Source organism: Hippopotamus amphibius, chromosome 3 (genome assembly GCF_030028045.1).
Source record: "Hippopotamus amphibius kiboko isolate mHipAmp2 chromosome 3, mHipAmp2.hap2, whole genome shotgun sequence".
NCBI classification, from domain to species: Eukaryota; Metazoa; Chordata; class Mammalia; order Artiodactyla; family Hippopotamidae; genus Hippopotamus; species Hippopotamus amphibius.
The window spans coordinates 126,458,181-126,479,532 of record NC_080188.1 but is presented as its reverse complement, the minus strand read 5'-3'; the positions used below and the strand labels follow the sequence as shown (position 1 = coordinate 126,479,532).

Below are 21,352 nucleotides of genomic sequence, written 5' to 3'. Positions count from 1 at the left end.
GCCCCTCCCCACTAGGCCTTGACCCGCCCCTTCCTCCCACCCCAGATTCGAGAGCGGGGTGGATCCTCCTTGTGCAGGAGAGAGGAAGGTGGACAGCGCCTCCCCGTGGCTGGGAGGTCTGGCTGGGGCGACACACACCGCGGAACCTAAAGCTGTCAGTCTCAGAGGAGCTCTAGAGGAGGAAGGTGTAGAGACTTGGTCTTATGAAAAGCCCTTGGGGTGGGGGAACAAATGGGTTGCAGGTAGTTTTGTAGGAGGGACATTAGGAATGGGTACAGGGGATGAGGACACAAAGGTAAGGCGGGAGGAGCTGAAAGACCCGCCGAGGAAATGGTGATCCCGAGCTGGGGCCTCCCCTATCCAGGGCTGTGGGGGAGGGGCGCGAAGTCGGAGACATGCAGGGAAGGCCAAAGTTTGGAGGACGGGGAGAGGGGGACAGAAGACAAATAGGGAACAGATGGGGGGCGGACATCGGGGCTGAAATGGGCATATTGTTGGATTCGGGGTAGAAACACTTCGTCGCTTTCGTGACTCGTTGGAGGTGGAGGACACTCAAGGAAGTTAACATGGGAACTATGCAAAGGGGTCTCAGTTGGGCACGAGCGTCTCGCCGGCGAGGTAGAGCAGCCCTCAGCGGCTATACCGGAAGTGGCGAGGCGCGGCTCTGAGGCCGTACTGGAGCCGAGAGGCGGGCGACGGAGCTCCAGGCCCGCCCCTTCAGACTCCGCCCAGCCTCGATCCCTCACCCCCCAAGCCCGCTCTACACTCCCGCCTCCCGCCCTGACACTACCTTATAAGGAGCCTACAGCTGGCGTTCGGATTGGCTCCGCCCCCTCTGGTCTCATGTCCTAATAAGGACATCTAGGGCATCCCGCAGCTAGGGGCGGGCGGGAGCGCGTCTCTAGGGTAACTGCGAAGTCTCCCTCCCCCTCCCCGTTGCTCTAGGAAACTCCGAAGCTCAAAAACGGTGGAGCCAGCCTCCTCTCCAGGCAGGGTCGCTTGTCGGGGGTAGCGGTCGAGCTGCGGCCCCTACCTGAGGCTCCCGGTAACTCGGTTGATGGGCGATGCGGAGGAATGTCCCCGACTACAACCTCCAGCATGCTCTGCGACGTACCCCACTCTCAGGTGTCGCTCCCCGGGTCCTGAAGACCAGGCTGCTAGCTCTTCATTTACACCCTTTATTCTGCATATGGGATCAATGCCCCCAATTCTCTTTTTTGCGACCCTGTCTTCTCTTCCTGCAGAGTAAGAGGCCAACGAAATCTTCCCGCAGTTCCCCACCTCAGTTTCTTTTTTTGAAGGTTATTCTCCCACAGAGCTTGTGTCTCAATTTCTGCGGGTATTAATTAACCAAATGCCTGGTTACCAACTCGAGAACGAGAGTCAAGTCTTTTAATATCTGTTTCCTCTTTTCACTGTCTAGTAAAAAGCACATAATCCTTGAATGGAATGCACAAACCCCTACCCTTCTCCCTTTATTGCCTCATGAATTTGCCAAACACCTTTAAAACAAGTACAAATCTCTACTTTCAAAGATTTCCTTGTAGCCTTTCCCTTGTGTTGTTTCCTCTTATTTTATTGACGTTGCATATGGCCTTTTCTCAGTAGGCAACAGTGGCTTTACACATGGAGGATGCTTAACGAATGCTTATTGGATTGAAGGTGATTCTCTTGCTCTAAGACTGGATTCCAGGCCAATGAATAGGTGCTTCAATTCAGAAAAGGAAAATACTAACTCACTGAAAATTTTCAGACCAAGGGATCCAAAAAGTGCCAGGACGGATCTCTGGAAAACCGTTAAGCTACGGGGTAGAGAGCAGCGTAGAACGGGGCTCATTTTCAGGTCATACTACCCAACGCCGAGGCCTTGGCTCAGCTCGGAGCTTTGCCTGGGAAATTCGACCAACGGGTGCGCTCTTCGTGCCATAGCCCCGCCTCTCTCGGCTGTTTCGGACTACATTTCCCAGTATGCAACGTGGCGCCGGGAGGCCGTCAGGCGAAAAAGACTCTGTTACCCAGCGAGCTTGAAGACGGCGCAGGACCTTCGGACTTCATTTCCCGTCGGCCCGCGGGGAGAGCGCCGGAAGCCCGCCCCGCCCCTCATTGTGCGGCTCATACTAAACGGAAGGGGCCGGGAGAGGCCGCGTTCAGTCGGATCCCGGCAGCAGCTGCGGCGCCTCTTGTCTTTCGGGCTCTCCTTGCTATCTCCTTTTCGCTTCCGGAAACATGGTGAGCGGCAGGCCACGGCGCCGGAGGGGAGGCGGCTGCGAGTCGATCATCTGCGCGCCCGAGAGGGAACGGGGGAGCGACGTCGGCACCCCCTCCCCCAGCTCCCCGGGCGGGATGAGGGTCTCGTGCCGAGGAGCGGGCGGCGCCGGGACGCGCGTGCGCGCCCGCGGGCGCCGGTGAGGGCCGGCTCGGACGTCGCTCGCGCGCCCCCTGGGCTCCCTTCCCCTCCCCCACCTCGCTGTTGCGCCCGCGCGGACAAGGGCCGTGGGGGAGGGGTCCAGGGCGCGCGCGCGCCCGTCCATCGCGGAGCAGCCGGTGTGGCGCGCCGCGGCGGGGCCGAAGAGAGTCGGTTCACGGGGGCGCGCTCGACGGGAGCATTCGGCATCCAGACCTGGCCCGGGGGCGGCGAAGGAAAAGCGCGCGAGCGGTCTTGGCGCGCGCGCCCCACCCAAGGGCTGTTCCTGTCTCCGCGTCACCCTCCCTCGCTGGCGGGTCTGTCTCGAGAGCAGGTGGCAGAAATGCCCGCAAGGGGCGGGGGCGGCGCGGCTAGCGGGGATGCGGGGGTGCCCGGGTCCGGGCGCAGGCGCCTGGTATGAGGGGCTTGCCCCGCGCGGCACAGATCGGACACCGCAGAGACCACGGCCGTCCTCGGGAGCTAGCGAGCCCACAGGGCGAGCTGGATGCACACTGTGCACCAGGCGAAGGCTGGAACGGCGCTGTCGGCTGGCGCGTGCGCACACGGTCAGGCCCGGCCGCTGGCCCCGAAGCCGTGGACAAGCGGGGCCGTCGGCTTTCCCGGATGGGCCCTGAGGGAGGAGCCGAGTTTAGGGAAGTGACCCAGGAGGGCACCGCCCGGAAACCACCCCGTCCCCTGTGTTCGGCCCGAGGGCTGCGAGAGCCGCAGGTTGTGTAACTTGCCCAGGCCCGCAGCGCAGGGGGCCGATAAGCTTGTCGGTAAGGGCCATTACTTAGCGTTGAGGCCCTGGAGGTGCTGCTGCCTCTAGGTGCGGGGTTTTTTCGGGGAGGGGGCTGAGTACCCGATCTCCTTTCCCCGCCTACTCCGGAAGCGGCTTAGTCACGTGGCCGGCTTCCTCTGCAGTTCCGGGAGCGGGGGCAGATTTCACCGTGGACAGTCACTCTCTCCTGGCTAGGGTGTCCCCCATCACGGCCCAGGATAGAAGTTTAAAGAGCTCTCAAGGACCATGGGCACTTGAACTTGGACTGCTAACTTATATCAGCGATCTTTGGGGCCTGCAGTTATTCGGAGAACAGGGAGTTGTGTAGAGGCTTAATTAGGGGTTTGTTCTTACTTTGGTTTAGGAAAACCCCAGCAGAGCAGGGGATGCCTTGTGTGATAAGTATATTGAACAGTTCTGATGGGCTTGTTAGAACTGTTGAGCCCTGTTGGTGTCCCATCTAGTATTGTGGGTCCTGGTTCTTTCTTAGAGATGACTATGTCCAGGGTGTTTGGGTCCCCTTCTACTATCTGTGAAATTCAGAGTCAGCAAAAGCTGAGATTTGAGTACTTAGAGTAGGAAACAAGTCGGTAATTTGTAGGTTCTTTTAGTTCTGGGCTCACATTTTGGCCAAGGCTCTGCTTCTCACAGGTCTTAAATCTCTAGCCTGCAGGATGTCGAGGTGGGGAGGAATGATATTGAATTATGTGATCAGTGGTCTCTTCTATGGCCGCTATTCTGGGGTTCTGTTACATCTGCTCCTTTGTCAGTGATTTGGGTGGGAAAATAGTGATACTTGTCTTGAGAAAGGGATTAATGATCTTTTGGGGTTGAGGACTGTATTTATTGACATCTAGACAGATTTTCTGAGAAAGCAAAGGAGGGACTTCAGGGCATGTCCCAGAAACTTCTCCCTTATGAGGTGCATGTGGCTTGTCCTCTAGGCCTCCGGTGTAGCTGTCTCTGATGGGGTCATCAAGGTGTTCAATGACATGAAGGTGCGTAAGTCGTCGACACCAGAGGAGGTGAAGAAGCGCAAGAAGGCGGTGCTCTTCTGCTTGAGTGAGGACAAGAAGAACATCATCCTGGAGGAGGGCAAGGAGATCCTGGTAGGTGACGTGGGCCAGACTGTAGACGACCCCTACGCCACCTTTGTCAAGATGCTGCCAGACAAGGACTGCCGCTACGCCCTGTATGACGCGACCTATGAGACCAAGGAGAGCAAGAAGGAGGACCTGGTGTTCATATTCTGGTGAGCTCCTCCTGCAGGCACCTTCCCCTGTCACCTGCCATGGCTGTGCCCCACCCCCCTTCTCAGGACAGGAGGGTCTGTGGCTCCTTGTTAACCCAGAGGTGAGCGTTTTGGGGGGAGGGCATTACAATAAAATGCTTGTCAGTGAGGAATTTGATAAAAGCTTGAGTGCTAGGGGCCAGCTCAGGGGTTTCTGGAAGTCATCTATTGCTTGAGGGCACTTGCCAGACTTGGAAGAGGGAGCTTTACAGCAAGTTCTCTGATTCTCTTTCTCTCCAGGGCCCCTGAGTGTGCAACCCTTAAGAGCAAAATGATCTATGCCAGCTCCAAGGACGCCCTCAAGAAGAAGCTGACGGGTAAGGGCCAGCATTGGTGGTGCCATGTGCCCTAGTGCTCAGGCCTTGGCTGCAGGGTGGGGTGAATGGCATGGCGGAGGAAGGCCCCCTCTCCTCTTCTCTGCCTGCTGGAAGGTACCCTTGTCTCCATCTGTTCTTACTGGCTCCTTCCCAGCTGCCGCTACACCCCCTTCCCCCACCCCAGTGCTTCCTCCTCACAGATGCTCCCCCTTCTTTCCCCACAGGGATCAAGCATGAGTTGCAAGCAAACTGCTACGAGGAGGTCAAGGACCGCTGCACCCTGGCAGAGAAGCTGGGGGGCAGTGCTGTCATCTCCCTGGAGGGCAAGCCTTTGTGAGCCCCTTCCAGCCCCCTGCCTGGAGCATCTGGCAGCCCCAGACCTGCCCACGGGGGCTGCAGGCTGCCCCCTTCCTGCCAGACCGGAGGGGCTGGGGGGATCCCAGCAGGGGGAGAGCAGTCCCTTCACCCCAGTTGCCAAACAGCCCCCCCACCCCCTGGACCTTCCTCCTCCTCCTCCCTCCATCCCTGACGGTTCTGGCCTTCCCAAACTGCTTTTGATCTTCTGATTCCTCTTGGGTTGAAACAGACCAAGTTCCCCCCCAGGAACCCCTGTTTGGGGGGGGACCTGTACTTTTTTTAACGACACCCCAGTTTCCCACCTCTTCCCCCCTTTTCCCATGCTGCCAACTTCTAACCGCAATAGTGACTCTGTGCTTGTCTGTTTAGTTCTGTGTATAAATGGAATGTTGTGGAGATGACCCCTCCCTGCTCCGCCTGGTTCCCCTCTCCTTTTTCCCTTGGTCACGGCCATTCATGGAAGCAGGACCAGTAAGGGACCTTCAATTAAAAAAAGAAGAAAAAAAACAATAAAAAGGCTTACTCATGTAATGTTTGTTTCAAGGTTGGGGCCCAGGGGACCCTGTGGGGGAGGTAGGCTGGGAGAATGAGCAGCATCTCTTTATATCCTACCTCCAGCCGGCCCCCACACACCCTCACTTGGCCCCAGTGACTGGCTGGACCTCTTTTCTGAGAGTTCCCACTCTATACATTCTGGTGCTGACTGTGGGAGGTAGCTGAGCCAGGGTGTGTCAGCTACTGGCTGCAGGGGTTCCTTGAACAGAGGGGCTTGATGCCTGAATTGTTTTCTTCTGTAGCCTCGACTGGGCAGCAGGACAGTGAGGCCCATTCTCTGGTCCCCTGTGCAGTCTTGCCCAGATGTGGTTCCTGAAACTGCAAGTCACTGGTTCTTCCTGAGCTTTTTTCTCCACTTTCAGTATTTGGTCTTCGATCTGCCTTCTGCCCTGGCTGGCTGACTCATCTACAAAGGCCGGGTCCAGTGGCTCCTGTGAGTCAGAAGCCAGGTTAAGCCTTTGGCCTTCTGCAGATGGAGCTGGGGGCCAGGGTGGGGCCAGCCAGGTGGAGTCCAGGACTTCAGACCTAGGTGTTTGGGGCTCCACCTTGCTGTGTTTAACCAAGAGGGTGTTGGCTGGAGCCCCAAGCCTCTTGCCAGCATTGCTGTTGGCTCTTTCCAGCCTCTACTTCAGGCTTTCACCTGCCCAGCAGGTAAAGGTGGAAGTCTTGCCCTGGAGGTGATGGCAATATAGGATTTATACCTCTCACCCCCTCAATCAACTAAAAAGCCTCTTGGAGTTAAAAGAGCTGGTTCCTTGGTTCCTTAGCTTGCCACTATCTCGGAGGGAGGCAGGAAGGGGCAGTTCCATTTTACTGATTAGGAAATGGGTGTAGAAGATTTATAATCCGTCTTATGTGTGGTCTGTGCCAGGGTTTATGGGGGTCGTGGCACGCCTTGAAGACTGCTCCTGGGTTCCAAGTTCTGGGTCTTGTACCTTCCCACAGAGAGCCTATTGGCACTCTGAAAAGTGGCCCAAGACGCTGCAGGGTTGTCACCCCTTATATTCCCCCAGGATCTGGGCTCTCCTGTGGTGCCCTGGTAGAGGATGTACCTGGTGAGCCCTGGAACTGGGAAGTCAGGACAAACAAACCTTGCTGCAAAACCAGGCTTTTTATTTGTGAACAGGCTGGAGACAAATGAACTCGGGTTAGAGGTGGCTGGAGGCTGCCCCTCAGCCTCTGGGGAGGGAGGTCAGGGCCCTGGTGCTTCCCCAGGTTGGGGCTCTGCTTACCTGTGGCCAGGTGTGGTGCCCATGCTGCCCTACCTTGGAGGGCCTGGCACCTTGGGGTGGGGGTGGGGCTTGCCCTGAGAAGTCATGGGGCATGGCTCGTGGCTCCTGGGGTGGGGAAGGAGGCATCTTGGGGTGGGAGGTCTGGGGGACTCTGGCGGCTCTAAGGCTCCCCCTTGAGGATGACGAGGGTGTTTCGGAGAAGCAGGGTGCTGGCCTGCAGAGGAGAGGTTCTTGATGTCTCCCATCTGCTGCTACCCTGCTATTCCTCCCCCACCTCGGATAACTCCTCTGACTCCATCCCTGTCCTCAGCAATAACAACTACCATATATTGAGGCCTTACTACCAATGACAAGAAGGGAAGAGCCCTGATGCAAGATGAGGAACTGTGGCCCTGAACAGCTGGGGCTGCTCATGGCAGCCTAAGCTCCCCCTAGCTCCAGTCCCCCACCCCACCCCACACTGCGCACCAAGACGCTTGATAAGAACCTAGAGGCCCAGGGTGGGAGGCCAGGAAGGCAGCAAGAAGGCTCAGTGAGGCTGGAGGGCTCACCTTAGCGTGTTTGAGCTCCAGCTCTGCCAGCTCGATGAGGTTCTTGCGGAAGGAGGAGACACGGCGGGATTTGAAGTCCATGAGCTCTGCAGAGGAGAGGAATGGGGACCCTGGCAGGGTGGGCAGTGCAGTGGCAGGGCGTCCAGGGTTGCGGGGCTTACCCTGCTTGGCTGAGTCGGAGAGGCATTCGAAGCGCTGGCAGCACAGCTGCTGGTGGCTCTCAGCGGTCCGCACCTCCCGGTTCCTGGCGCGCGCCTTGTCCAGTGCCTTGTTGGCGTTCTCATAGTTGGCCAGTGCCCGCAGCCGCCGGTACAGCAGGTCCTGGGCCGGCAGGGGCACGGGATCGCTGGTCCGCGGCCCTCGCCTGCCTGCCTGCCCTCCCTGGTGGCTCCAGTCCCCTGGCCTCCAGCCCTGAGGTCTGCTCTGGGGCTGCCTCTCACCTTGGCTGCCTGTGAGTCTCGCATGTAGTATCTCAGCATGTCCGACAGCTTCAGGTCCTCGTCAGAAGCCACTCGGCCTTCCAGCTTCTGAATCAGGAAGGTGAAGGCTGGGGAGGGAGCTGGCAGAGGGGCAGCTAAGGACTGGGGTGCTGCCGTTCATCTAAATACCCAGCAGGGTCACTGGATACCCACTCTGTGTCAAGCCCTGATGTTCAGGGGAGCAAGCCAGGGAAGGTTTCACAAAGCGGGTGGCATCTGATCTGGATCTTGGGGGTTGAGTAGGGATTACACAACAGGCAAAGGCTTTGCGGGTGTGCAAGCCTGTGTGTGTTCAGGGAACCATAAGTTCAGTGGGGCACTTGGGCAGCAGTGGCCAGATCACAACAGGCTTAAGATGCAAGCTAGGGACTTTGGGCTTTGTGTCTTGGGCAGTTTCTGGGAGGGACAGGGTCACTGAAGGGCCCTGAGCAGGGAAGAGATGGGGTCCAACGGACATTTTAGGAAGATTGGCACGCTCCAGTGACTCTTGGAGAGGAGTCCAGGAAGTGTGTGTCTGGGGCAGGATGCTGGCAGCACAGCACAGTCTGCCAGAGGCACGTGGCACATCCTTGTTGCCAAGCCCACTTCCCACCTCCTCCCCCATCACCACACACACACTTGAGGCTGGATCCCTGTCTCCACTCCACCTCGTATTAAACTAGTCTGAAGAGTGAGTCCAGGGCCTCACTGGCCCCAAAGTATCACTGAAAATTCCAAAATGATTCTGGAGCTTTCCTCTCTCCCAGGACGCTTTTTTCCCCTGAAAAGGATCATTGCATGGCCTTTCAACACAGGAGGCAATACTCACCCTTAATCGTTCAAAGAGCTCTGCCAATTTGAGGAAGCTCCTAGGAGGCAGTGGGGAGGAGTCAGGGCAGGGGTCTTAGGGGGTGCTTAAAAGCCTCCCTGCCCTTAGGCCCCTCTTAGGGAAATCTCCCTCTCTTTCTCTCCCAAAGCCCAACATGAGCTCTGCATTTCCCACTAGAGCTAACAGTAGGCTCCACAGAGTGGCCCCTCATGGACAGAAACAGTATTACAGGCATAGACAGAGGGCACAGGGGCGAGAGGGAGTCCTCACGTCTTCAGCTGGTTGACTTCCTGTGTTCCCAGACTGCTCAGTGCAGCCGAGATAGGGATATAATCATCTGCCAGGCCTGTTGGGGAAGAGCCCTCTATCAGAGGCCCTTGGTCTCCACGTCAAGCCCCACCCCTGGTATTTGTGGCCATGGACAGACACAGGGCATTTCCTACTCTCTCCTCTGCCCTGGGGAGTAGGGCCACTGGGGAGAGAGGGTAGGGAATCCAGGGCCCCTGGAGCCCTGCGTACACTTGTGAGAGTGCATGACTCGGTCTGCCCGCAGGCAGGCATCCCGGATGCGGGTGTGGTACTCCAGCAGGAAGGTCCTCTCATGCTCAAAGAAGTCATCCACCTCCTAAGGAGCCAGACAGGACCCACTTACACTGAGTCACCAGGAGCAGGGCAGCCACGCACTCCCAGGGGTGGCACAGTCTCCCTCTAGGCCAGGCCCCACCCATGGCTTCCCTCCCGCAGCCACCCAGGGCCTCAATCCCTGCTGGGGACTTGAGGCCCTGGGTTGAATCCAGAGAGGGGGACCCAGGAGTCACCTTGAGCCCTGACATGCCAGTGATGAGGGCTTCATCTGCAGACTTCACAATATTCCTCAGAAACCCCCCAAGGAGCTCCTTCTTGTTCTTTCCTCGGACACTCAGCTGAGGCACATGTGGAGAGGGTGCGATGTTAGGGTGGGCGTTGGCACCCCCTACCCCGGGCATATACCACTCGCAGAGCTGCCAAGAAGGAGGCCTGAGCCCACGTAGAGCTCTGCCCCCCACCCCGAGGGGCGACCCCAGCTCTCTGGCCCAGCTCACATCCTGGCCATATTCCAAAAAGACAAAGAAGTTGTGGTCTCGACGCAGGGTGGGGTGGGCTGCCAGGCGCTGCAGAAAGACTTCATGCATTGCAACTGTCTTCTTAAAGATGGCCAGGTACTCCCTGCAGAGGATGGCAGGCAGCTCACAGGCCCTCCCTGGCTCTGATCGTCCGGCCCTCTTCCCCCTCGGCAGCCTTGGAGTGAGGAGCAGGGTGCCAGAGCATCCACAGGGGACAGTCAGGGGAGAAACCCCGGGGCTCTCACAGGAGGCTGGGCTGGGGCTTTGTCACAGACAAGAAAGAGAGGTGGCACTCACGCTTCCAGCTCCTGCTTCATTTTGGCAAACTCTTCCCGTGTGAGAGAGCTGTCTCCCTCACCCAGCTTCTGTAGTTTCTCCCTTGAAGCCTCAAAGTCTGGCCTTGGAGGGGCTGGGGGGATCTGCTCCGAGGAGGGACAGAGCTGGGAGGCCTCTCATTGTTGAGAAGGCCGTCACCCTCATCCCAAAGCCTGGCCCGGCCTCCCGGCCTCCCGAGTGCCCAGGTCAGCCCCTCCTCACAATGAGACCGGCGTACTCCTCGTTTTCCACATAGGCATCGTGTAGCCAGATGAACTCCTCGTGCTGTCGCACGACTGAGAACTCGGTCTGGGCGAAGTGAGGGAGGCAGCTCTGGAAGCCGGGAAGCCTGTCTGAGGTGTCTCTCCTCCCTTCCCAAACCCTACACCCATCAAGCTTCCTGAGCACCCACTTTTGGGCCTCTCCAATCCCACATCCTAGGTGAGGACCACGTTGGGGCTCACATGTCCATGACCACCTTAGGAGGGTGGACAGGGGATGGCAGGACTTGGGGCCCTGGCAAAGGCTGTAAGAGACTAGACAAGATGCCCTCTTTCTCAGAGGGCCAGGGGGCAAGAGCCGGGTTGAGGAGCAGGGCCCAAAAGCTATGTTGGCATCTGCCCACCAGGTGAGCAGAGGCTGAGGGAAGAAGGCTCTTCGGGCTCCTGAAGCCTCCTTCAGCAGCCATCTGAACCACCCCCTTGCTCCCCATGCAGCCTCACCTTGGTTTGAACGGTGAATTTCACCTTGTCCCGCTCGCTGACTGCATCAGAGATCTCCACCTGTAAGGAGCTGTCTCCCTGCAGGTCCACTGACATGGAGGAGGACTGTGGGGAGGAGAGTTCCCTGACATGACTGACCACGGCACACACCCCCGCCCCCAGCCGCAGGCACCTGGTCCTCCTGCAGAGCCGACCTCAGCAGCATTACTTCCACCATGCACTGGGGTCACCGGCTGCCCCTCCGCCCCAGGACCCTGCTAAGTCACTGCTCAGGGCTTCACAATGATACTTTCCCACCCTTCCATCCTCTGAAGTAGGCAGAATTCTCCCCATTTTATAGGTCTGGAAGCTTCGACCACCAGAGAGGTGAAATAACTTGGCCGAGATCACACAACTGCAAAGTCGCAGGGCCAGATTTGAACAGAGTTTTTTGATTCCAAACCCAATGCACTTCCTCAGCTACCTGCCCACCCCTTCTCAGCTGGTGACCGCAGGTACTTTTCACCAGGTGTAAAGTGAGAGGGAGGAGATGGTCCCACCCCCTTTGAGGGGGTCCTGAGACCAATCCATTCACTACGTTTAGTGCCAAGAGGCACTGACTTGGAGGCCAAGCACTTGTATTTCTTTAAGTGAAAAGATCCCTGAGGCACCAAGTTACTAGTTCATTCTTGCAGTGAGCTATCTCAAAAAGCATTTTTTGAACACTCGCCATGTCCATGCCACTGTGCCAAGAAGTACTAGGGAGAAGGGTAAAGGCTCAGAAGCCACTCTCCCTTCAGCACTATTCACCAGTATATAAACTGGCACCTCCCCACCTCTCATACCCAGAGGCCTCCCTCTCTCCTCTCGGGCTTTGGCACATATTTGGGACACTGTGGGACCACTCTTGGACTTCTAGCACCATAGATTAATTTTACCTGGCCTTGAGCCTCATATCAATGCAGTTATACAGTATATACTCTTTTGTGTCCATGTTCTTTAGTGAGACCCATCTATGTTGTCGAGTGCAGTGGTTCTTTTTCATTGCTGTGTAGTGTTCCATCATGTGACCATATCGTAGTTTATCCATTCTACTGTTGGTGGCCATTTGGATTATTTCAAGTTTGGGGCTATTATGAATAAAGCTGCCATTAATATATTTTTTTAATATTTTTAAAATTTTTAAAATTTTTTATTTTATTATTATTATTATTCTTTTTGCCTGCGTTGGGTCTTTGTTGCTGCATGCAGGCTTTCTCCAGTTGTGGCAAGCGGGGGCTACTCTTTGTTGTGGTGTGCCGGCTTCTCATTGCAGAGGCTTCTCTTGTTGTGGAGCACAGGCTCTAGTGTGCAGGCTCAGTAGCTGTGGCACACAGGCTTAGTTGCTCCACGGCATGTGGGATCTTCCTGGACCAGGGATTGAATCCATGTCCCCTGCACTGGCAGGTGGATTCTTTTCTTTCTTTCTTTTTATAAATCTTTATTTCACCTTCATTTTTTAAAATAAATTTATTTATTTATTGGCTGTGTTGGGTCTTCATTGCTGCGCGTGGGCTTTCTCTAGGTGCGGAGAGTGGGGGCTACTCTTTGGTGCCGTGCGCAGGCTTCTCTTGTTGTGGAGCATGGGCTCTAGTTGTGTGGGCTTCAGTAGTTGTAGCACGTGGGCTCAATAGTTGTGGTTCTTGGGCTCAGTAGCTCTGCAGCTTGTGGGATCTTCCCGGACCAGGGCTCAAATCCACATCCCCTGCAATAGCAGGTGGATTCTTAACCACTGTGCCACCAGGGAAGTCCTGCCATGAATATTCTTGCATATATCTTTTGAAGGACCTAACTACTCATTTCTGTTTGGTACGAGAATGGCTTGGTCAGAGCATAGGCATATGTTTAAAACGCTTTCATAGATACTGCCAAACAGTTTTCCAAGGTGATCGTACTACCTTACACTCCCACCAGCATTGTATGAAACTTCCAGTTGCTCCACAACCTTGCCAATACTTAGAATTGTTAGTGCTTTTAATTTTAGCCATACTGGTGGAGGTACGGTAAGAGTGCATTGTGGGGACTTCCCTGGTGGTCCAGTGGTTATGACTCCGTGCTCCCAATGCAGCAGGCCTGGGTTCAATTCCTGGTCAGGGAACTAGATCCTGCATGCCACAACTAAAAGATCCCGTGTGCCACAACCAAAAAAAAAAAAAGAAAAGAAAAAGGATCCCACATGCCACAGTGAAGATCCCTTGTGCCGCAACTAAGACCCAGCACAGCCAAATAAATAAATACTTTAAAAAATAGTGCATTGTGGCTTTAACTTGTATTCCCTGGTGAGAAATGATGTTGAACACCATTTTATGTACCTATTGGCCATTTAGATATCTTCTTTTATAAAGTGCCTATTCAAGTCTTTTGCTCCTCCCTGCCATCTTCTTTTAAAAATCAGATCATCTTTCTCTTATTGATTTGTAGGAACTCTTTATATACCCTGGAGACAAGGCCTTTGTCAGTTATATGTGTTGCCAATATCTCCTATTCTATGGGTTGTCCTTCCACTCTCTTAATGGCTTATAGCTTTACAAGTTCAACATATCAATCTTTTCTTTTGTGGTTAAGGATGTTTACGTACTCTTGAAGAAACACACCTACCCCAAGGTCATGAAGATATTCTTCTATTTTTTTTTTCCTTCTGGAAATTGATAGTTTTAGGTCTGTGATCCATTTTCATATATTTATAGGTAGGTCTATGATCCATTTAAATCATTTTGTATTCAGTGTAAGGTACAGGTTGTGATTCATTTTTGCCATGTAAATAGACAGTGATTTTAGCACTATTTGTTTAAAAATACTAAATTTTCACTATTGATTTGTTTTGGTGCACACCTTGGTAGAAAACCAATTGACCTCAGAAGTGTGATCAGTTCTGTATTCTCTTTCTGTTCCACTGATCCATATATCTACACTTTTGATAATATCACACTCTCTTGATCACTGTAATTGATAGGCAATGTTGAAATCAGGTAGAATTAACTTGGTTCTTTCTCAAAATCATTTTGGCTATTGTAGGTCCTTTACATTTCCACATAAATTTTAGAATCGGCTTGTTAATTTCTACCCCCAAAAAACTTCCTGGGATTTGACTGAGATTACATTGAGTCTATACATCAATTTGGGAAGGATGGACATTTTTATAATACTGAATCTTTCAATCCATGAACATGGAATATCTTTCCAATGACTTAGGTCTTCTTTAATTTTTCTCAGAAATGTTTTACAGTTTTCTCTGTAGAGGTTTTGCACATCTTTTGTTAGATTTATTCTTAGGTATTTGATGATTCTGTTGTCATTGTTGCTATTTTAAATAATTTTTTAAAATTTCATTTTCTGGGACTTCCATGGTGGCACAGTGGTTAAGAATCTGTCTGCCAATGCAGCGGACATGGGGTGGATCCCTACTCCAGGAAGATCCCACATGCCACAGAGCAACTAAGCCCGTGTGCCACAACTACTGAGCCTGCGTGCTGCAACTACTGAAGCCCAAGCACCTAGACCCTGTGCTCTGCAACAAGAGAAGCCACGACAATGAGAAGCCCATGCACCACAACGAAGAGTAGTTCCCACTCGCCACAACTAGAGAAAGCCCATGTGCAGCAACAAAGACCCAATGCAGCCAAAAATAAGTTTAAAAATAAATAAACAAATAAAATAAAAATTGTTTAAAAAAATTTCATTTTCTGGGACTTCCCTGGTGGCGCAGTGGTTAAGAATCTGCCTGGCAATGAAGGGGATGTGGGTTTGCTCCCTGGTCTGGGAAGATCCCACATGCTATGGAGCAACTAAGCCCGTGTGCCACAACTACTGAAGCCCTCAAGCCTAGAACCTGTGCTCCACAAGAGAAGCCACCACAATGAGAAGCCCACACACCACAACGAAGAGTAGCCCCCCACATCCCTCTCTCTGCAACAAAGAGTAGCCCCCACTCTCTGCAACCAGAGAAAGCCCGTGCACAGCAGTGAAGATCCAATGCAGCCAATAAATAAATAAATAAATTTTATATTAAAAAATTTCATTTTCTTATTGTTTGTTGCTAGTATACAGAAACACACAATTGATTTTTATATACTTACTTTGTGTCCTGGAACCTTGCTAAGTTTACTTACTACTTTTATTAATTTGTGGATTCTTTTGAGTTTCCTACATATACAATTCTATACTCAAAAATAATGACTTCCTTTCCAATTTTTACAGCTTTTCTTTCTTTTTCTTGCCTTATTGTACTCTCTAGGACCTCTAGTATAATGCAAAAGTGGTGTTATGGTTATAAAGGAAATCTTTGACTTGTACATGATCTCAGAGGAATGCATTCAACATTTATCCTCAAATTGTTTTTAGATACTCTATCAGATTAATGAAGCTGCCTTTTCTGTCTGGTTTAATGAGTGTTGAGTTTGATCAATTATTTTCTCCCTTTATTAGGTATCATATGGATTTTCCTGTTATCCTGTGTATGTGCTGAATTCCACTGATTGATTTTCAGATGTTAAACCACCTTGCATTCCTGGAAGAAGGCCTTTGTCATCAAGTATTATCTTTTAATATATTGCTTATTCAACTTGATAATATTTTGTTTGTGATTTCTGCATTTATATTTACAAGAGACAGTAACCTGTATTTTTCCTTTCTTGTAATTTCTTGACAGGTTTTTTTTGGGGGGGTAGTAAAATATACATAACAAAATTCACCATTATAACCATTTTTAAGTGTACCATTTTAAGTGTATTTACAATGTTGTGCAACCATTATCATCCTCCATCTTCTATTGACAGGTTTTTGTACCAAGGTTATGTTGTCCTACTAAAATAAGTTGGAATTGTGCCCTCTAGTTCTGTTTTTTGAATAACATACAAGAATAGTACTAGTTTTCCTTTAATACTTCAAATAACTCACTCAGATAACTCACATGTGAGGTTATCTGTGCTTAGAGAAGTATTTTTGGAAATTTTTTTTTTTTTTTTACACATTGTGCTCTTGTGGGATCTTAGTTCCCTGACCAGCGATGGAACCCAGGCCCTCGGCAATGAAAGTGCAGAGTCCTAACCACTGGACTGCTAGCGAATCCCTGGAAGAAAAGTTTTAAAATACAGATCTGGTTCCTATTATAAGCATAGGACTACTCAGATTTCCTACATCTTGTTTCAGGTTTGTTAAATTGCATTTTTCAAGGAGTTTGTCCATTTCATCTAAATGTTCTAATTGTTGGCATGATTGTTCTTAAATACTCTTATTATCTTTTTAATGTCTGAAGCATCTCTAGTGATGTCCCCTTTATCATTCCTGATATTGGTAATGAATATTTTCTCACTTCCTCCCTCTTGGTCTCCCTCGCTCTCTCTCTCTCTCGCTCATCAATTTTGCTAAAGCTTTATCAATTTTATTAGTATTTTCAAAAAATTATTTTTGGCATTATTAATTTTCTCTATTTGTAAAGTTATCTTCTATTTATTGATTTCTGCTCTGTATTATTTCCTTCCTTTTACCTTCTTGAGATTCAATTTGCTCTTCTTTTTCTAGCACCTTGATAATTGAAATTAGATCACTGACTTTTCAACCTTTTTTTTCTAAAATATGCATTTGGAGGTATAGATTTTTCACTGGACATTGCTTTAGCTACATCTCATAAGTTTTGATATGCCATATTTTAAAAATAATTTCTTAAAATTTTTTCTAATTTCCATTATAGTTTCTTCTTTCACTTATTATATAGAAGCATGTTGCTTAATTTCCAAATATTTTGGAGTCTAGTTATCTTTTTGTTTTCATTTCTTGTCGATTCTCCTGGATCAGAGATCACATTCTACACTATTTCAGTCTTTTAAAATTTGTTGATACTTGCTTTATAGCTAAACATATAATATATTTTGGTAAATGCTTCATGTACACTTGAAAAGAATGTGTTTTCTGCAACACTTGTTGGATATAGAGCTCTACATAGATCAATTAGATCAAGTTGATTAATCACGTTATTTAAATCTTCTAAATGCTTACTGATTTTTTTTTTTCTTTTTTTGTCTTCTGACACTTATTGAGAGTTGTGTTAAACCTCTAAATGTAATTATGGGTTTATTTTTCTTTTAACTCTAATTTTTTCTTTTGCATATTTTGAAACTATGTTATTAGCTGCATAAAATTGAGGAGTGTTTTATCTTCCTGTTGATTTGACTCTTTAATCATTATAAAATGTCACTCTTTATTTCTAGTAATACTTCTTTCTTGTCTTCCAGTCTGAAATTAATAAAGCCACACCAGCTTTGTTTTGGTTAATGTGCTCATAGTGTATATATTTCATTAGTTTTTCAATATTTCTGTGTCCTTATAAAGTATCTCTTGTAACAGAATTAAGGTTTTTTAAAAACCCAATCTGAAAATGTTTTTTAATTGTAGTGTTTGTTTCATTTATTATTATTGTACTTACTGATATAGTTGGCTATAAACCTGCCATCTTGCTTTTTGTTTTCTCTCTGTCTCATCTGTTTTTTTTTCTGTTCCTTTATTCTTTTGGAAAAAATTTATTTATCTATTAGCAGCATTGGGTCCTCATTGTGGTGTGTGGGCTTCTCATTGTGATGGCTCCTCTTGTGAAGCACGAGCTCTAGGCTTGAGGGCTTCATTAGCTGTGGCACATGGGCTCAATAGTTGTGACTCGCTGGCTCTACAGTGCAGGCTCAGTAGTTGTGGTGCACAGGCTTAGTTGATCCGTGGCATGTGGGATCTTCCTAGACCAGGGATCAAACCCATGTCCCCTGCGTTGGCAGGCAGATTCTTTACCGCTGTGCCACTAGGGAAGTCCCTTGTTCCTTTATTTTATTTTTTTATTAATTTTTATTGGAGTATAGTTGCTTTATTCTTTCTTGACTTCTGTTAGATTATTTTCAAGTATTTTATGTTATTTCATTTCCTCTGTTATAATTTTACTTACAAATTCATTTATTATTCTTTTCATTTCTCTGTATTTATAGGAGAATTTTGAAGAAGGCAATGATTACTCTAGAGGACAAGGTCTGATAGTTGACTTTCAGAGAGTCTGGCACCTACAAATGTTAGAGGTGCTCTCATCAGTTTGACAGCCCAGCACATCCTCAGAACACACAGCACCCGCTAGTAATATCATAGCTAACACTTATATTTGCTCTTCCTATATGCCAGGCATTGCTCTAAGCATTTTATTGGGCTGGCCAAAAAGTTCATTTGTTTTTTTTTCTGTAAGATGGCTCCAGTAGCACTTAGTTGTCTTTAACTTCATTCAAAACAATTTTGTTAGATTGTATTGTGACAGCTGTCATAGCAGCATGCATTAAAAAAAAACTTATCAAAATTGGTGAATTTTTGTGTAGCCATTTTAATATTGAACATGGAAGGAAAAAGCAACATTTCCAGCATGGTATGCTTTATTAATTCAAGAAAGGTAAAAATGCAACTGAAAGGCAAAAAAAAGATTTGTGCAGTGTATGGAGAAGGTGCTGTGACTGACTGAACGTGTCAAAAGTGGTTTGCAAAGTTTTGTGCTAGAGATTTCTCTCTGGATGATGCTCTAGGGTTGGGTAGACCAGTTGAAGCTGATAGCGACCAAATCGAGACATTAATTGAGAACAATCAACCTTATACCATGTGGGAGATAGCTGACATACTCAACATATCCAAATCAAGAATTTAAAATCATTTGCACCAGCTTGGTTATGTTAATCTCTTTGGTGTTTGGGTTCCACATAAGTTAAGCAAAAAAAACCGTTCTTGATCGTATTTCTGCACGTGATTCTCTACTTAAATGTAACAAAAACGTTGTTTTTAAAACAAATTGTGGGGCTTCTGTGGTGGTGCAGTGGTTAAGAATCTGCCTGCTAATACAGGGGATACAGGTCGGATCCCTGGGCCGGGGAAATCCCACATGCCTCAGAACAGCTAAGTCTGTGCGCCACAACTACTGAACCTGTGCTCTAAAGCCCACAGGCCACAACTATTGAGCCCACGTGCCACAACTACTGAAGCCCGCGTGCCTAGAGCCCGTGCTCTGCAACAAGAGAAGCCACAATGAGAAGTCCGTGCACCACAACAAAGAGTAGACCCCACTCGCTGCAACTAGAGAAAGCCCATGCACAGCTACGACGATCCAATGCAGCCAATAAATAAATAAATAAATAAATAAATTTATTTTAAAAATAAAAGTAAATAAAATATATTGTGACGGATGATGAAAAGTGATTACTGTACAGTAATGTGGAATTGAAAAGACTGTGGGGCAAGTGAAATGAAACACCACCAACCACACCAAAGGCCAGTCTTCATCCAAAGAAGGTGATGTTGTGTATATGGTAGGAATGGAAGGGAGTCTTCTATTATGAGCTTTTCCAGAAAAACAAACGATTACTTCCAACGAGTACTGCTCCCAATTAAACCAAATGAAAGCAAACTCGATGAAAAGCGTCTGGAATTACTCAACAAAAAACACATAATCTTCTCTCAGGATAACATAAGACCGCATGTTTCTTTGATGACCAGGCAAAAAGTGTTACAGCTTGGCTGGGAAGTTCTGATTCATCCGCCGTATTCACCAGACATTGCACCTTTGGATTTCCATTTATTTCGGTCTTTACAAAATTCTCTTAATGGAAAAAATTTCCATTCCCTGGAAGACTGTAAAAGGCACCTGGAACAGTTCTTTGCTCAAAAAGATAAAAAGTTTTGGGGAGATGGAATTATGATGTTGCCTGAAAAATGGCAGAAGATAGTGGAACAAAAGGGTGAACACATTGTTCAATAAAGTTCTTGGTGAAAATGAAAAACGCATCTTATATTTTTGCTTTAAAAACTAAAGAAACATTTTGGCCAATCCAATATATATATATATATATATATTAACTAAAGTTTTTTAAGATTTTTTTTTTGATGTGGACCATTTTAAAACTCTATTGACTTTGTTACAATATTGCTTCTGTTTTATGTTTTGGTTTTTTGGCCACGAGACATGTGGGATCTCAACTCCCCAACCAGGGATGGAACACACACACCCTACATTGGAAGGAGAAGTCTTAACCAATTTAACCATGAATATGAACATAGATAAACACTGAAACAGATGCTTCTGTTCCATATTTTGGTCTCTCAGCCCCTCTCATTTCTTCAAATTCCACCTGATCCCCACTCCTCACATCTTGGCTTCTCCAACAACCCCAGGGTAGGCTCTTTCTCTGTCCAACTGCCCCCTCCCCCCAAGTATGGCTCACTGGTGCAATAGGCCCCCAAATCCCCTGTCTCCTTCCTGCTTGGTAACTGCTTGAGGGAGATGGGACTTCAAAGATGGACCACAGCTGCTCCATCCTTATCCTCAGTCACAGCCCACTGTGCACATGCCTCCTACCCCTAAAAATGTGCACCTCTGTATGCCCCGCCCCTATTCATCCTTGGCACAAGGATGCTCAGAGACTATTTGTTGAATAAAGTCAAGAAGAAAGAATGAAGAATGAATGGTCTTAGGATTATATGAACACAGACACACAAGTGAAGCCATTAGTGCTGAACAGTAGTCCCCCCACCTTGGGAATGGAGGACGGTACTCTAGCTCCTTCTCAATCCCTAACATCCTTCCTTCTTCTTCCCCATTAAACCAGCATGACTCGGTCCTGGGGAGGGGAAGAGTAAGAGTGACGGGTGCTTTTCCATCTTTCGGGGCAACGGTAAACCCTGCCTTCTTTGGCATCCTCACCAGTCCCCATGCAGATGCTACAGAAGCGGCCCACCCCCTTGCTCAGGTCTCTCCTTTCTCTAGCTCACGCGTGGGCCCCAACACACACACACACACACACACACACACACACACACACACACACACACACACACGCCACTCCGACTGGGCATCATTGAGTTTCATGGAGTGAGGTGACGACTGGGAGGGTGTTTGCATCCTTTCTCTACCTTGCTCTCCTTCCCAGCCTCTAGATGCTCCTCCATCACTCTGCTTCTCGACTACAGCATACAAGAATTCCGCGGCGGATCACTGCCCGCGTGCTCCCGTAGCTTGGTCCCCAGTAACTCGCCCAGAGGAACGGACCCAGTGGGGATCCTATCAGCTGACGGAGGCACTCTCCCCTCCCGGCCGCGGAGTCACCTGGAGCCGGGCGTGGTTCCCACGCCAGTCCCTCGCAGCCGCGCCTTTTGATTGGGTAGCGGTTTACCGTGCGGGACGCCATTGGCTGCAACGCCTGTCGTTCCTGTGCCGAGGCCCCAGCTTTTAAGGGGCAGCGCGGAACTGAGCGGGCCGGGAACAGGCGACAGCGTGGGGGAGGAAGTCGGGGCGGGGGGTGGGCTCTAGGATCGCAGAGGTCTCGTGTCACGTCAGCCCACGCCCCAGGCTAGCTGACTCCCGCCCGCTACGCCTCTGGGCGGTGCCTCCCAACGGCCTCGCGCGGTCTGCGCGTG

The 21,352-nt window shown here is 49.7% G+C and overlaps 2 protein-coding genes across 2 annotated transcripts; one reads left to right on the top strand and one right to left on the bottom strand.

Moving 5' to 3' along the window:
- The first annotated feature begins 2,121 nt into the window (after positions 1-2,121).
- On the top strand, positions 2,122-5,681 carry CFL1 (cofilin 1). Its single transcript, XM_057729699.1, has 4 exons — positions 2,122-2,229; positions 4,130-4,437; positions 4,717-4,793; positions 5,018-5,681. Exons 1-4 carry the CDS (start codon positions 2,227-2,229, stop codon positions 5,128-5,130), a joined length of 501 nt encoding a protein of 166 aa, XP_057585682.1. The 5' UTR covers positions 2,122-2,226; the 3' UTR covers positions 5,131-5,681.
- Positions 5,682-6,959: 1,278 nt separating this feature from the next.
- SNX32 (sorting nexin 32) lies at positions 6,960-20,984 on the bottom strand. The gene is made up of 13 exons (XM_057727785.1): positions 20,849-20,984; positions 10,916-11,020; positions 10,416-10,526; positions 10,176-10,297; positions 9,858-9,981; positions 9,594-9,698; positions 9,295-9,400; positions 9,046-9,121; positions 8,776-8,815; positions 7,929-8,015; positions 7,650-7,809; positions 7,489-7,574; positions 6,960-7,151 (listed from the first exon to the last, which is right to left on the bottom strand). Exons 1-13 carry the CDS (start codon positions 20,882-20,884, stop codon positions 7,098-7,100), a joined length of 1,212 nt encoding a protein of 403 aa, XP_057583768.1. The 5' UTR covers positions 20,885-20,984; the 3' UTR covers positions 6,960-7,097.
- Positions 20,985-21,352: the final 368 nt, after the last annotated feature.

Coding starts and splice junctions, on each gene's coding strand:
- CFL1 (XM_057729699.1), top strand. Junction 4,438..4,716: donor GACCTGGTGTTCATATTCTG/GTGAGCTCCTCC, acceptor CTTTCTCTCCAG/GGCCCCTGAGTGTGCAACCC. Junction 4,794..5,017: donor CCTCAAGAAGAAGCTGACGG/GTAAGGGCCAGC, acceptor CTTTCCCCACAG/GGATCAAGCATGAGTTGCAA.
- SNX32 (XM_057727785.1), bottom strand. CDS start 20,884: ATGGAGGAGCATCTAGAGGCTGGGAAGGAGAGCAAG. Junction 9,982..10,175: donor ATGAAGCAGGAGCTGGAAGC/GTGAGTGCCACC, acceptor CATCCTCTGCAG/GGAGTACCTGGCCATCTTTA. Junction 7,575..7,649: donor CTCCGACTCAGCCAAGCAGG/GTAAGCCCCGCA, acceptor TCTCCTCTGCAG/AGCTCATGGACTTCAAATCC.